The sequence below is a fragment of the Antennarius striatus genome, chromosome 2 (assembly GCF_040054535.1).
Source record: "Antennarius striatus isolate MH-2024 chromosome 2, ASM4005453v1, whole genome shotgun sequence".
NCBI classification, from domain to species: Eukaryota; Metazoa; Chordata; class Actinopteri; order Lophiiformes; family Antennariidae; genus Antennarius; species Antennarius striatus.
The window spans coordinates 17,161,883-17,176,222 of NC_090777.1; the positions used below are offsets into that span (position 1 = coordinate 17,161,883).

The 14,340-nt window shown below is 40.7% G+C and overlaps 1 protein-coding gene across 6 annotated transcripts in view; it reads right to left on the minus strand.

Annotated features, from left to right (window-relative positions):
* LOC137611207 (forkhead box protein J3-like) overlaps positions 1-14,340 on the minus strand; it is a 66,898-nt gene that overhangs the window by 17,412 nt on the left and 35,146 nt on the right. For 5 of the 6 annotated variants that reach the window (XM_068339287.1, XM_068339315.1, XM_068339281.1 and 2 more), the window contains 4 exons: positions 14,138-14,212; positions 8,909-8,992; positions 6,113-6,193; positions 2,330-2,431 (listed from right to left, as the gene is read on the minus strand). In XM_068339287.1, the coding sequence (XP_068195388.1) occupies positions 2,330-2,431; positions 6,113-6,193; positions 8,909-8,992; positions 14,138-14,212 (342 nt within the window). The remainder of the gene's footprint in view (positions 1-2,329; positions 2,432-6,112; positions 6,194-8,908; positions 8,993-14,137; positions 14,213-14,340) is intronic. The other variant, XM_068339296.1, reaches the window with a different exon arrangement.

A 14,340-nucleotide genomic window follows, 5' to 3' on the forward strand; every position in this document is an offset into this window, starting at 1 on the left:
ATGCAGCTATTCAGAGAACACCATGCTTATCTTTGGCCATTGAAGAGTTGTAGTTTTTGGTTGTGTGTCAGGTTTCTTCACAAAGATAAGGAGCTCTTTGCTCAGTGTAACGCCACTATGAAACACACACAAGAGGAGAGGACATACATGCAGCAATAAGAGAGATGCTGACATAGAGGGACATAGATTTGAAGCGGGTGGTCTCTGATACCACAGATGGGGACCTTGTCATGGTGGGAAAAGAGAGGGGGGCTGTACCAAACAGTCCAGGTGCACAGGACACATCTTGTGCACAACTAAATTACTTGCAGCCACATGCCCCTTTCTCTCATGAAGAAAGTTCTGGGGGGTTTTTCCCCCTGAAAGAGCCAGTTTTTATTTATGCTTTCTGAAGATGTTAATGTTTTCTACTTGAAGTTTAAGCCTTCGGTTCTTTAGGCTGAGACGTCTTTAGTTTACGAGAAAAAGGGATTATTCAGCTCTGTTTGCGCTTTATTTTTAATTTTGAGGTTTGTGTGTTCTTCAGTCTAACACAAAGGCTTAGAATTTATTTGCCTGGGTCTACTTTTATTTATGGTAAAAGAGCTAGCTGTGCACTCAGTTAAACATGTCCTGCATTGAAAATTGATAATAAATGAAAATGTTGACAGAGGGGCCAGCTTTAAGACACAAACTGGACTTGGGTTCGGACCATTTACTAAGAGGAAATTTTTATAACTGGACCTCTGTGACTTTTAATTGAATACCCTTGATATAGTAGATAGATAAAACCAATGGATAGTGGTTATTTTGGTTAGAATGTAAATATAGTATTTAAATAATCTTCCTGTCATACTTACATTCTGTATATGATTATATGTAATCTCTTGAAGTTCTACCAACTGACTAAATATCCCAGACCAACAAGATATTTTCCTTTCTGCCTAACTAAAAGTCAAAAATACTAAATGGTTTGAAGCAGAGAATAAAAGCAATTTTCAATATTACAGAAGCAGAAGTCAAGATTGTGTTTTTAGACAAATAACAAATAATTGGTTATACAGTATGTGGCTACATGACGCTGGGAAACAATACATATTTTTCAAATGACAGTGTAAACAAGAAGTTTTAAAAATCAAGACTGAATGGGTTTCATTTTGTCAAATTCCTGGAAGTCTGAGCCAAGTCTGTGAAAACACAGAGTGGAAAGCCAAACACGTGTGTGAGCTAAAGCTGTGGGACAAAGTCTTTCCTTGGTAGGGGTCAGACGAAAGGGTCATTTCCACACGTCATCTCATCATCCGTGTGTGTGTGTGTGTGTGTGTGTGTGTGTGTGTTTGTGTGTGTGTGTGTGTGTGTGTGTGTGTGTGTGTGTGTGTGTGTGTGTGTGTGTGTGTGAGATCAGAGAGGTGTCAGAGCTCCAGGTCATCTCTTGATCTGTGACCCCTACATAGACAGTCACGCCCTGTTCAGCTTTAAAACATTTAGCTTTTGTATGTTTCTCTGTGTGTGTGTGTGTGTGTGTGTGTGTGTGTGTGTGTGTGTGTGTGTGTGTGTGTGTGTGTGTGTGTGTGCGTGCGTGTGTGTGTGTGAGTGTGTTTGATTGCACAGGTTCTGCTTGTAAGCGAGGAGCTGTAAAACATTCCAGCCCACTGATGGTTAAAGAGAAAAGCAGACTCCTCCTGCAGGTTTGCAGTCTTATGTCTTCTATCCAGTGAGTATTATTTATCGCCCCCTCAACGTTCAGCACATTCTTCTCGAGAACAAATGAGTGCATCATCTTGACTAATTCATTTGTTAAAAACCACCATTACACAACATTAAGATGTGAACATTAACGACAACTAAATGTTCACTAAGTAGTGCCTTTTTGAGATTTTTCAGCTACTTAAACCTTCACATTTCATGTTTCTAATACCTGATCAGCTGAAGCTGATTCAAAGTCATTAAAACACATTTAAAAATTATTAACTAGCCAGAGGGCTAATACTAGCATCCACACCAAGCCCTGTAGTCAGCACTAGAATTAGAATGAACCAGGCCTTTGCACACATTCAGCATGGTTGCAATGAATGATTGTAACCTCCATCAAGGACATTTTCATCCGTGCCTGTATTTTTATTGGACACATGGTTAGTTTAGAAAGGATTAGACAAAAACAACTGGATGGACTTCAATAAAACCTCCAGAAGGGGTGGATATTGTTATCAAGTCTGTTCCAAATAGGTTATTGGAGATAAAAGGTAGTGTTGCATTCTGAGATACACATGTAGCAGAATATTTTAGATATTATATTGTTTTATCGAGCGTCTTGTAGCAAACTTTCCCACCGGAGTGACGGGTGTCGCACCTTGTTGGTTACAGCATTGATGGCCAGAGTTGGGGACGTCCCTTCCGCCATAATGCAGTCCATTCTCAGAGACTCCGACTCCAGGCTATAAGGAGTTGATGCCTAAAAGTGGTGGACAGAAGGGAGGGATTCATTTTTCTCTTTATATGCATACCAAATAAAGAAGCTACCAAAACAATCTGTGCCTCCTGTAGATCACAAGCCAAAGGCGTCTTTCACAATGGACATTTTGAAGAGTTGAGCGCGGGCTGCAATATCAGTGCTGTTGCATCTCAGGCAATAAGCTCAGTACCTATTTTTAAGATCTATGAATTGTTCCACCCTGGGGAGATTGATGTAATTTACAGATAACATGATAAAATAATGACAAAGCAGAGACCAATTTCCTCTTTCCTAAGACACTGCATGTAATGAACAATAAAACAAAATAAAAATCACTAGGCAATACAATGAATATCAGAAGTGAAACCAAGTCACTGCTTTTTATCACAAGTGGATATCAACTCATTTCTATTCCTCAAGGAGTGCAAAAACACTAAATGCAAAAAGAGACTTATCCTGCTTTAAATGACCTGGCCAAATGATTAGAGATTTCATTTTTACATGGTGCCACTGAATGCACCATCAAGTCCTGTTAATTAATAGATTTGTGGCACATTTGGTAAATAAGCTTTTAATCTTTTGGCTTGAGAAGGGATATCAGGTGTTTAAAAAATAAAGGTTCTCGGACAATTTAAGTCAATGGTGATTAAGTCCAAATAAATTGTGTTTGTTGATTTTGCCCAAATGAGTTGTGTCTTAACTTCCGACTTTCGACCGGTGGCGGTCACATCGCATCTGATGAAGACTCTTCCTCAATCTCCTCAGGCCTCAGGTGAAACATGCTGAGAACTCTTTACAGTTTGCCTACAGGGAAAAGGTCAGTGTGGAAGACGCCATCCTCCACATGCTACACCGAGCCCACTCGCATCTGGACAAGGAAAGAGGTGCTGTGAGCGTCCTTTTTCTGGATTTTTCAAGTGCCTTCAACACTATCCAGCCCTGTATCCTACAGGAAAAACTCCTACAAATGCAAGTGGACCCCGGCCTGGTTGCTTGGATCCAAGACTACCTCACCGACAGACCACAGTTCGCTAAAGGACGCCATGTCTGATACTGTGGTCAGCTGCATCGGTGTTCCACAGGGGACTGTCTTGTCCCCAATCCTCTTCTCCCTGTACACGGCGGACTTCTGCTACAACTCATAACTGTGTCACATACAGGAGTACACAGATGACACAGCTTTCGTGGGATGTATCAGGGACAATGAGGAGGAGGAGTATAGATGGCTGGTGAAGGACTTTGTTCACTGGTGTCACAGCAATAGCCTGAAGCTCAACACCTCGAAAACTAAAGAGCTGGTCATTAACTTCAGGAGGGACAGACCCCAACCTAGACCAGTTCTGATAGGAACAGAGGAGGTGGAGGTTGTGCAGACCTATAAATATCTTGGGCTGTGGCTACACAACAAGCTGGACAAGAAAGCACAGCGCAGGGTGTACTTTCTGAGGAGGCTGAGGGCATTCAACATCTGCAAGGAAGTTCCTGTGGATGTTCTATCAGTCTGTGGTGGCCAGCATCCTGTCGTTCGCTGTGGTGTGTTGGGGAGGGAGCGTGACTAAGGCGGATCTCTCCAGGCTGGAGAAGCGGATCAGGCGGGCCAGCTCGGTGGTCGGGATGAAGCTGGACCCTCTGGCAACGGTGGCAGAGATGAGAACCTTGGACAAACTGCTGGACATCATGGACAATGTCAGCCACCCTCTGCACACCGTTACCAACAACCAGAGAAACCAGAGAAGCCTGAGCAGCCAGAGGCTGCGCCTCCCAACATGCAGGACAAACAGACTTAAGAACTCCTTCATCCCCCGAGCCATTAAACTGCTCAACTCCTCTCTGGTCGAGATGAAGAAGAAGAAAGTCCACACGAGAGCTGAGGGATGACACAAACAATTCAGCAAAAACAATACAAACACTATAGACATTTCACTATACCCACACTTAACAAGTCCTGTTTATTTATTTTTTTTATTTCTATGCCTATTTATGATTTTCTATTTATATATTCTTGATGGGTTATTAATTAATCTTTCTATTTGGTGTACTACTTTCTATGTGCTGGTGCTTTCTGTCTACTTTTTCTGTGTTTTGTGTACTCACTGTGCTGTGTGCAACAGAGAAATTAATATCCCTGATGGAACCTCCTTAAGGGATAAATAAAGTTATACTCTACTCTACTCTTAAGGTTCATATCTCTAATGATACGTGATATAAACATTAACCTGCTATAGTTTGTTCAGACTGTGTCACTTGTAGGAAGGATACTAAATTGAACAACTTTAAAAAATATGTACAAATACTTTGTACGCCGCAACATTCATTCCTAGTAATTAATAAAAAAAGAGTTTTGAATGTGCTCTCCATCTACTGGAATATGCAGAGGAGGCTGATGGTAAAAATGGGGAAGGAAATGAAATGTGACCGAGGTTATGAAGAATTTCTGAATGCTACCACTTCATGATTTTGTGCAGAGCCTCCTGAATCATCACAATGCCCCAGGCTCCAACTACGTGAACCAGTTAAGGCGCTCTTCATTTAAATTACCGGACACTTGTGCAGACTGAAAAGTGCCCATATTACTTGCATTTGATAAGATAAATCAAGCCATCCTCATGCATTATTCAAATGTCTAAAATGTATTCAGCTGCAGTTAATTTTCTGCTAAACTAGGGTTAACTGAGGGTGAGGATATGCAGAACTATTCAGAGATCGATGAGGGACGGGTTTGACGCCTGCAAAAAAATGAGGACAATATTTTTTGTCCCTGTCTGACTCCTTTTAGGGTTCAAGACAGCTTGCCTGCCTTCCCAAACTGCTTACAGTAAGAGGATTGGTTGGTAACAATGCAATCTTTAATTTATGATAAACTCCCAGTGAAGAGGGTTGTCGGTTCTCTGGCAGAGCACTAAAAAAAAAGACAAGAGGAGAGGTGAAGAGAGAAGAGAGGATGGATTGTGGAAAAAAGAAAAGAAAAGGAAGAATAGGGAGGGAGATAGTTGAGTGGTGACAGACAGATACACAAGCAGACAGAGTGGCAAACAGGAAATGAAAGAGAGTGATTATGCTAAGGGCACTGGAGACGCAGGTACTAAACTAAGTGTACAGTGGCTGTCAACACATTTATACAATACATTTGTGCAGCTGAGGTTTAGCCTCGTTGCCAATTTCCAGTCTTTTCATTCACTCAGCTGCTGTCATCAGGAGACTTTAAAGACTTTGCCTACACCATATTCACCTCACCTTTTCTTTTTTTTCCAGATGGCAACACTGCTATAAATCTCAGCACTTAAAACCTTCCTGTTTCCCCTCGGCTCACGTGACAGCCCCCAGCGTGTCTGCCGGCACCGCAAGTGAAGCGTAAGAAAAGGGGTCAAAGGGCCCATCCATGTAAGACGAAATGACATGGCTCTGAATTAATTAATGTTTGTTACAAAAAAATGGTGAAGAAAATATGTCTAACGGCAGCCCCGGGGCCTTCTGTGGTAATTAACTGGAACACAAGAATATTCCCCCTCCTCCCTCCACTCCCTCATACTTCTTCTCCTCCTTCCCCTTGCAGCTTGGCTTTTCCCTCTCAGCTCTCCCTACCTTGATGTCTTTTTCCACTTTTTCGGCATCCTTTCTGTCACAATTGTTTCTATTTTCCCACCACTGCACCCTCCCCTCTCCCCCTTTTCTCTCCTTTACCTCAAATCTTCCTCCAATGAGCAGCTGTGATTTTGCACCGTGCTGCTCCCCGTCTGCCTGAGTTCCCTGGAGAGGGGAAGGCTAGAGCAGCGATACAGGAGAGAGGGAGAGAAATGAGTGGCAGAAAAACAGACTCACAGAGAGATAATGATCAACTTACACAGAGATAGATGCAGAGGATGAGAGAGGAAGGTAGAGGACCAGCTGTGCTGCACTGTGATGAAAACGATGCTGGTTTTTCCTCTACCACAACAACAGTCATGTGCCCATTGAGAAACAATTCAGTGGGTCCGTTGCTTGTTACAAAGATGTACAGCGTGCAAGAAAATCAGAACCTCGATTTAAAATTGCCTTGTGAAACAGGCTGAGGAAAATTTCACACAAACTTTCACTCAAATCAGAGACTGGTTGCTCTGGCTTGGCTGCAGAAGGGCTGTGATGTTACCTTAAAGCTAGCTGCATCTTTAACCCGTCGCTGCGGGCTTCTAACAGTGACGTCTTTGAATATTTTTACTCCAATTAAGATATTTTGCTTGTGTGCTGTTGCGCACATCGTGGAGCGAAACTGTCAGATCATTAAAGCTGAGCGAAAGTGATGTCTGAACTTGCTGAATGTGTTGAATATTTATAAAGCCATTAAAGGAGGAATCTCTAACTTTTTCTCAAGAGGTATGTACTCTCCTAAAAGGATAGTATTAAGAAGCACACACAAAAATTTCACACCGCGAAATGTTTAGTAACAAATTAATTCTTACATAATTTGTGTTTGTGCCCTATGAAAATATAAAGTTTCCATCAACTATGATACTCTTAACATTTTTAAATGCATATGTCTTCTGTAATTTAAGGCCTGCAAGAGTCATAATGTTTGATTAAATAAAACTTGAAACAAAGAGAAAAAAAGTGTTGTTTCATCTCACAAAATAAAAATGGGTTAATTAATCCTCACACAATGCTGTGGCACGAAGACGTGTCTCATCATAGACTTTTAGGAATGTAGCACTTAGATTGTAGTCAAAGATCTTCCTAACCAGCCTATAGACTAAGTTTACAGCGGGATGTTGGTTTTCATCCACGCCTGGAGTTGATCAGACATCAGACATCAGACATAAACACAAGGAAACAATGTACAAGACTTCTGCTGGTACTGAGAAGCTGCAGGATTGAATGACACATTGCAGTTGGCTATTTGGTGCTAACGTCCCCTTTGCTGAGCTCCCACACAGCTACTGCTGTCCTCTCTCATCCACGGAACCTCACTCATTACCTACTGCCACATAGAGAAGCCACCCACTGCTATCAAGCATTGACTTGAAGTCTGTTTGTACCGGTAAGTTTCACACTCATCATCATCGTTCTGTCATTTGTCATCACATGCATCACCATAGAAAAGTCCATTGTTCAAATTGGACCTTTTAATTTTTGAAAGATTAACAGGTATTAGCAGTAGGTTGTAACTTTTTTCGTGTAAAATAATGGGAAATTACACGTTCACTTTTTTAATATATATTTGTAAATAAATTCAACCATATCACCAGTCAAAGAAACATCATGCAATTCAGATGACAAATCAAACATCACAATCTACGCACCACAGCAAGACACAAACTAACAAGGGATAACAATCTGAGACAGAATAACAGTTCATACAACGATATCTTAATGCGGGTGCAAGGTGGCACAATGATTAGCGCTGTTGTCTTGAACAATGAAGTCCTCCTTCCACCTGGGGCCATTCAGTTTTTTTGTCTCACCGTGTCTGCTCAGGTTCTCTCTGGGTTCTCCAGTCCCAAATCTGTTTGCTTATTTTCTCAGCTATAGATGTTTCACAACAATGTTTCATATGGAAAGTTTCTACATACACAATGCAAAGAGAACTCAACAGACTGGGACTAAACAGATGTGTAGCCTTACGAAAACTTTAATAAAATTTTGAACAGAAATAAATGCTGTGACATTGCATAGTTTATCAAAACAATTCCACAGTGAATGCATACTGTAAAATCTTACCAATTTCTTTTTTGGCCATGTAGTTTGTAGTTGTCTGCACACGTTTCAGATCTTTCTATCGAACACAGGCATGTCTTACTGCCTGTTCAATAAAACCATGAAAACAGTGAATATCACTGTCCTTATGTAATTTTTCCTCGAGCATCTCATCTTACATTAGATTTATTATTATTCTGAAAGTTCATCCAAAAATATATCTGTCACTCTAGTAACCTCCTGACCTCCTCATCAAGTCATCATCAAATCAAAAGTTTAACTAGGTTTAAAGATATGGTACCTGCTAAATTAATAATATCCCATCAATCTCAATTTTTCACAAATACATTTGTTTAGCCTGATGGCATATCACTGTTAGCAATAAGCACATTGGTACTAGGCCTGCTGATGTATCCTGGTACAATTATAGTGTGGAAAAAGGAATAATAATGGAAATTCTTAAACAAACATTTGTTTAGCATCTCAAGTGAATGGGGAAAAAAATTTTCTTCCAGTCTCAGATATTCCTCGAGTTCCTCCTTAATATGTTGAATCAGGAGCATTTAAAAAACAAGAGTCTCAGCAATGGGACACAGTCATGAATTAAATTCTGTTATGAATTTGGAACGTGAAATTGGAAGGTGAAATGAAAATGTTGGAGCAGCAAAAACCTCACAGAGTACTTTGAAGATACAGATGCCAGTTGGAGATTAAGTGACTGAACCTCCAAATAGGGCTTATACCTGTATGATGTCAAATCACCTCCAGCCTTAACATGAGATCTTCTAAATGAATGGTTAAGGTGCTTACCCTTTCTCCAGAGCGTGGTCTCTTCTTTGGCCTGCTTGGTACTGTGTCTTCTTTAGGATTGGTGTCGATGGCCCAGTAGGAACCCTGGAGAGTGCGCCAAAAAAAAAAGCTTGAGTGGGATGGAAACTGCTGTTTGTATATTTCTCCTGTGCAATTCATCATTTTGCAACTTTAGTTTTCCTGTCATACTCTCTTTTGAATCTTTCTTTAACAATGACTCAGTGATGGCATGAGTAATTCCACTCTAAAATAGCAACACAATATCTGGAGAATTAAAACTGTTCAATTCAAAGATTTAAATAAATACAAAAATGTATTTTCAGATGGGATGGTTTGAATATAGTTAACAGATTACTAGCTGTAGATAGGCGAACTATAATGTTCATCCAAGGAAACATACACTGAACATTTGATTGATAGAAAAAACAAAACTGAGTACACTTTGAAATGCACAATAAAATGTACCAAATAATTTTCAAAATTGAATGAATTAAACATTTTAAAAAGAAAAATTATTCAAAATCATTCCTGCCTCCTTTTAACTCTGCATTAAATCATTACATTTTCCTTCCTTCCCTTCTTTCCTTCCTTCCAAGGCAAGGTAAGTTTATTTATATAGCACAATTCATACATAGGCAATTCAAAGTGCTTTACAAAGGCAACAAAACACAAGAACACTTAAAAGATAAAAAGGGATTAAAACAAGACAATAAAATATAAATAAAAAGCAATGAAAAAGAGAAGTCATTTAAACAGGAGAATAAAATATTTAAATTATAATCACTGATTAAAAAATGCAGATAATTTAAAAAAAATTTCAGGAAAATGCTGCATTGAACAAAAAATGTCTTTAGCCCTGATTTAAATGAGATGACCGTTTGAGCAGATCTCAGGTAGTCAGGCAGTTTGTTCCATAGGTGAGGAGCATAGTAACTAAATGCTGCTTCACTTTGTTTGGTTCTTGCTCTGGGGACACAGAGTAAACCTGTCCCAGATGACCTAAGGGGTCTGGATGCTTCATAAGGAGTTAATAGATCTTGCATGTATTTTGGTCCAAGACCATTTATAGATTTGTAGACCAGCAGTAAGATTTTAAAATCTATCCTTTGACTCACAGGAAGCCAGTGTAGTGATTTAAGGACTGGAGTGATGTGGTCCAGTTTTCTGGTGTTTGTAAGGACTCTGGCAGCAGCGTTCTGGATCAGCTGCAGCTGCCTGATTGATTTTTTGTGTAGACCTGTAAGGACACCATTACAGTAATCTATCCTACTGAAAATGAAAGCATGGACAAGTTTTTCTGTGTCTTGTTGAGACAGAAACCCCTTAATTCGAGTAATGGTTTTCAGGTGGTAATAGGCAGATTTAGTAATAGCTTTTAAATGGCTGCTGAAATTCAGGTCTGAGTCTATAATTACACCAAGATTTCTGGCTTGATTTGTAGATTTCAATGACATGGAGTCAAGGTGAGCATTGATCTCTGATCTTTCATTTTTGGGGCCAAAAACAATCACTTCTGTCTTTATTGAGCTGGAGGAAATTTTGATCCATCCATTCATTGATTTGATTGATACAGTTGCTAAATGACAGTAAGACACTATAGTCTTGTGATGACACTGAAATGTAAAGTTGCGTATCATCTGCATAAGTGTGATGGGAGATGTTGTGGTATTCCATGATCTGAGCAAGGGGCAGCATGTAGATATTAAATAGAAGTGGTCCCACAATGGACCCTTGTGGAACCCCGCATGTGATCTTTGTCCACTCTGACTCATGACTACCAACTGAGACAAAGTAGTCCCTGTCTTGCAAGTAAGACTTGAACCAGTGTAACACAGTGCCAGTAAGTCCCACCCTCTGCTCTAGTCTGTCCAGCAGGATGTTATGATCAATCGTATCAAACGCAGCACTGAGATCCAGCAGTACCAGGACGGTGGTTTTGAAGGTGTCATTATTCATATGTATGTCATTTAAGACTTTAATAAGTGCCGTCTCAGTGCTGCGATGTGGTCGAAATCCAGACTGAAATGCATTAAAGAGATTGTTTTGCATCATAAAACTGTGAATCTGTTGAGAAACAACCCGTTCAATGATTTTTCCCAAAAATGTAAGATTTGATATGGGCCTGTAGTTACTTATTATTGAAGCATCCAGGTTGGGCTTTTTTAGAAGTGGTTTTATTACTGCAGTTTTTAAGGGCTGGGGAAACAGCCCTGGTTGAAGAGAATTATTTATTATAAGTAGTACTTAAGAAGCAATGCAGTTAAAAAAAAAATTGAAAACGTTTGAGGGCAGCATATCAAGACAGCATGTTGTGGATTTTAACTTTGAAACTGTTTCTTCCAATGCTTTGTGGTTTAGAAGGTTAAAATTTTCAAGATAAGCAGGACAATAAGGTGACATAGTGATTTTCCCTGAGAGAGAGCCGCTAACTTTTTTTCTTATTTGTCGGTGAAAAATGCTGCAAAGTCATTACATGATTGTTGGACAGCAGTTCAGAAGGGACTGATGCTGTGGGGTTTGTCAGTCTGTCTACAACAGAAAACAGTGTGCGAGCACTATTACTGATTCTATTTATAACCTCGGAGAAAAATGACTGTCTTGTATTTTTCAGTTCCTGGTTGTCGATGTGAAGATTGTCTTTGTTGATGTCATAATGAACCTGGAGTTTGGTTTTGCGCCATCTGCGCTCTGCTTGTCTACAAACCTTTTTCTGGGTTTTAACAAGCGTGGCATGTATCCAAGGTGGCTTTTCCTTGACTAACAGAAAAGCCTGTTCCGCTATGTACACCATGTAGAAGTAACTTCACTCATCTCATTATTGCTGCATATGCTGCCCTTGTCTTTATGAACAGACCCATGTTTCTCCTCCTTCTGAAGCTCTACATTTTGTTTAACGAAGTAACATGTACCACCAGCTAGGCTCAAACTATGTAGGGTTAAAGCAGCAGCAGTCTGCAGGACCTCCAGGACACACCCAAACGTTCAGGATGGACCCAAACCTCCAGGATGGACCCAAACCTCCAGGACACAACCAAACCTCCAGGACACAACCAAACCTCCAGGATGGACCCAAACCTCAAGGACACAACCAAACCTCCAGGACACAACCAAACCTCCAGGATGGACCCAAATCTCTAGGATGGACCCAAACCTCCATTATGGACACAAACCTTCAGGACGGATGCAAACTCTTAGCACCACACTGACTGAGTTTTAGAGATTTTTTAACAACAATTTGTCAAGTCTCATTATCAAAGAGAACAAATCTCAAATCTTAGTTTCAGGTTTTAGGAGGGCTCTGGTTTTGTTAATTGTAAATGTTACAACAGCGTATTATCCACACAAAATAAAACTAATTGAAGTTGTATGTGTCTTCCTGAGCCAAATATAAAGCACCTTCCTTAAAAAATTATTTGAAGTGCCTCCCCTGTTCTGCACTTCCCCCTCCCCTCTCAATAATGAATAGTCCCTTTCAGCTTATTATCTGTCGTTCTTTGCAACAAAATCCATCCCATTCTAAATAGCATTTCCATTAGATCTGTTTCCGATACCGCTTCAGTCTCTTGTAGCACCATGTAACTAAAAGAGATGCAATAGGCTGACGTCAAACCATCTGAATCCAACTGATGCAACTTGTTATTCCAGTTCCATATCTAATCAGTTTTCTAGAGTATTAGTCTGTTGTAATGCACGCTCTAACTCCCATTCCCCAGAAAATTCACTGCAATCCGTCTGACACAGAAATGTTAAATCACAGTAGCCTCCCACAAACCCGTACAATGAGAGAGGAGGAAATCAATTTCTTTTAGATCGCTGATTTTACTTCCCCCCTTTTTCTCTCTCCCAAGGTGGTCCAGAAGTACAGACTGAATTCAGGAGGTTCATCTAGGCCACACACATACACACACACACACACACACACACACACACACACACACACACACACACACACACACACACCTACACACACACACACACACACACACACACACACACACACACACACACACACACACACACACACACACACACACACACACACACACACACACACACTACCCCTACTTCTCTCATCCTAGTCTCCTCTCCTCCTCCTGTCTGTCAGTCCCACATCACTGAACAGTACACATCCAATTAACGTTAGCACATTCATGATTTAGCCCCTCTGCTCTCTCCATGGTTTCAAACAGAGCTTATACATTCAACTTCTCTGTACACACATGGCCTCCCCCCACGCCGAGGTATCGACCACTTCGATCCACAGTGTGAGTTAAGGTGCTGGTCAGGTCCGAGTCAGGCTAATCAGGAGAGCTGATCTCTTTGTGTCTAAAGCCCGAGGATTTTCTTTGAATTATTTAAAACTTCTTCCCCCCTAATTCATTTTTCAATGACTCCAAAATCCCCTCAGTCTGGAGAAACTCCCTCTTCCACTTTCTTCAAAAGAAAACAAGCAGAGTTTGGATTGCTGTGAAAACTTTTGGCTTGTCAGTGCTTTGTGAAAGTGGTAGATTGCTTCCCACATTAACCCTGTGATGAGCTGAAATGCACATATTTGAGTTTGTATTAAAAAATCTTGTAAGGTCAGGCTTCAGTGATCCACTGTAATTACATACTTTTCCCGTCTGAGCAATTCCTTTGATTCAGCACAAACAAGGACTTGACAAATTGTTGTTATCAAACCGGTGCTGCTGAAGTGGCTGTGGCCACTGTGCTTCCTGACGGCAGTAGTGAAAAATAGCGGATACTCTCTATGATTGTGTTTGTGTGAGAGCGAGTGGGAGAGTGGAACGGGGCCTAATAAAGCATAACAGATGCATAGACGGCCTTGCATCTGAAGGAGTGTACCTACATACACTTATTATTCATTACTGTCTGTACCACATTATTACGTGGCAGAATCAATATCGGAACAGGTGCAGAAAACAGAAGAAGCAGCATTAAGTATTCTGCTGGTTATGGAGCTACAAATTTAGTTTAAGTGCGTGCGTGCGTGCGTGCGTGCGTGTGTGTGTGTGTGTGTGTGTGTGTGTGTGTGTGTGTGTGTGTGTGTGTGTGTGTGTGTGTGTGACTACAGGACATGTGAGTGTCTCTGTGTGCATTTAGGAACGAGTGTGTGCACACGTGCCTCATTTGTAAGCTTGCTGAGATAGCCTTGCATTGTCATTGTGTGCAGAGCCGTAATTTAAACGGTGCTTTTCAGTCACATTACATTGTTGAAGAAATACTTACTTTTCCAGGGTCGTCTTTGGAGCGAGGCACTTTGAGAAAACACTTGTTCAAGGACAGGTTGTGTCGTATTGAGTTCTGCAGGGAGGTACAGAAAGGGAGAAATAGAAAAAAAAAAGGAGAAGGGACAGAATGACAAAATGAGAGGAAACAAAGAAATGGAGGAATTTAACACCTTGTTAATCCAAAAATGCGCATCCATTTTA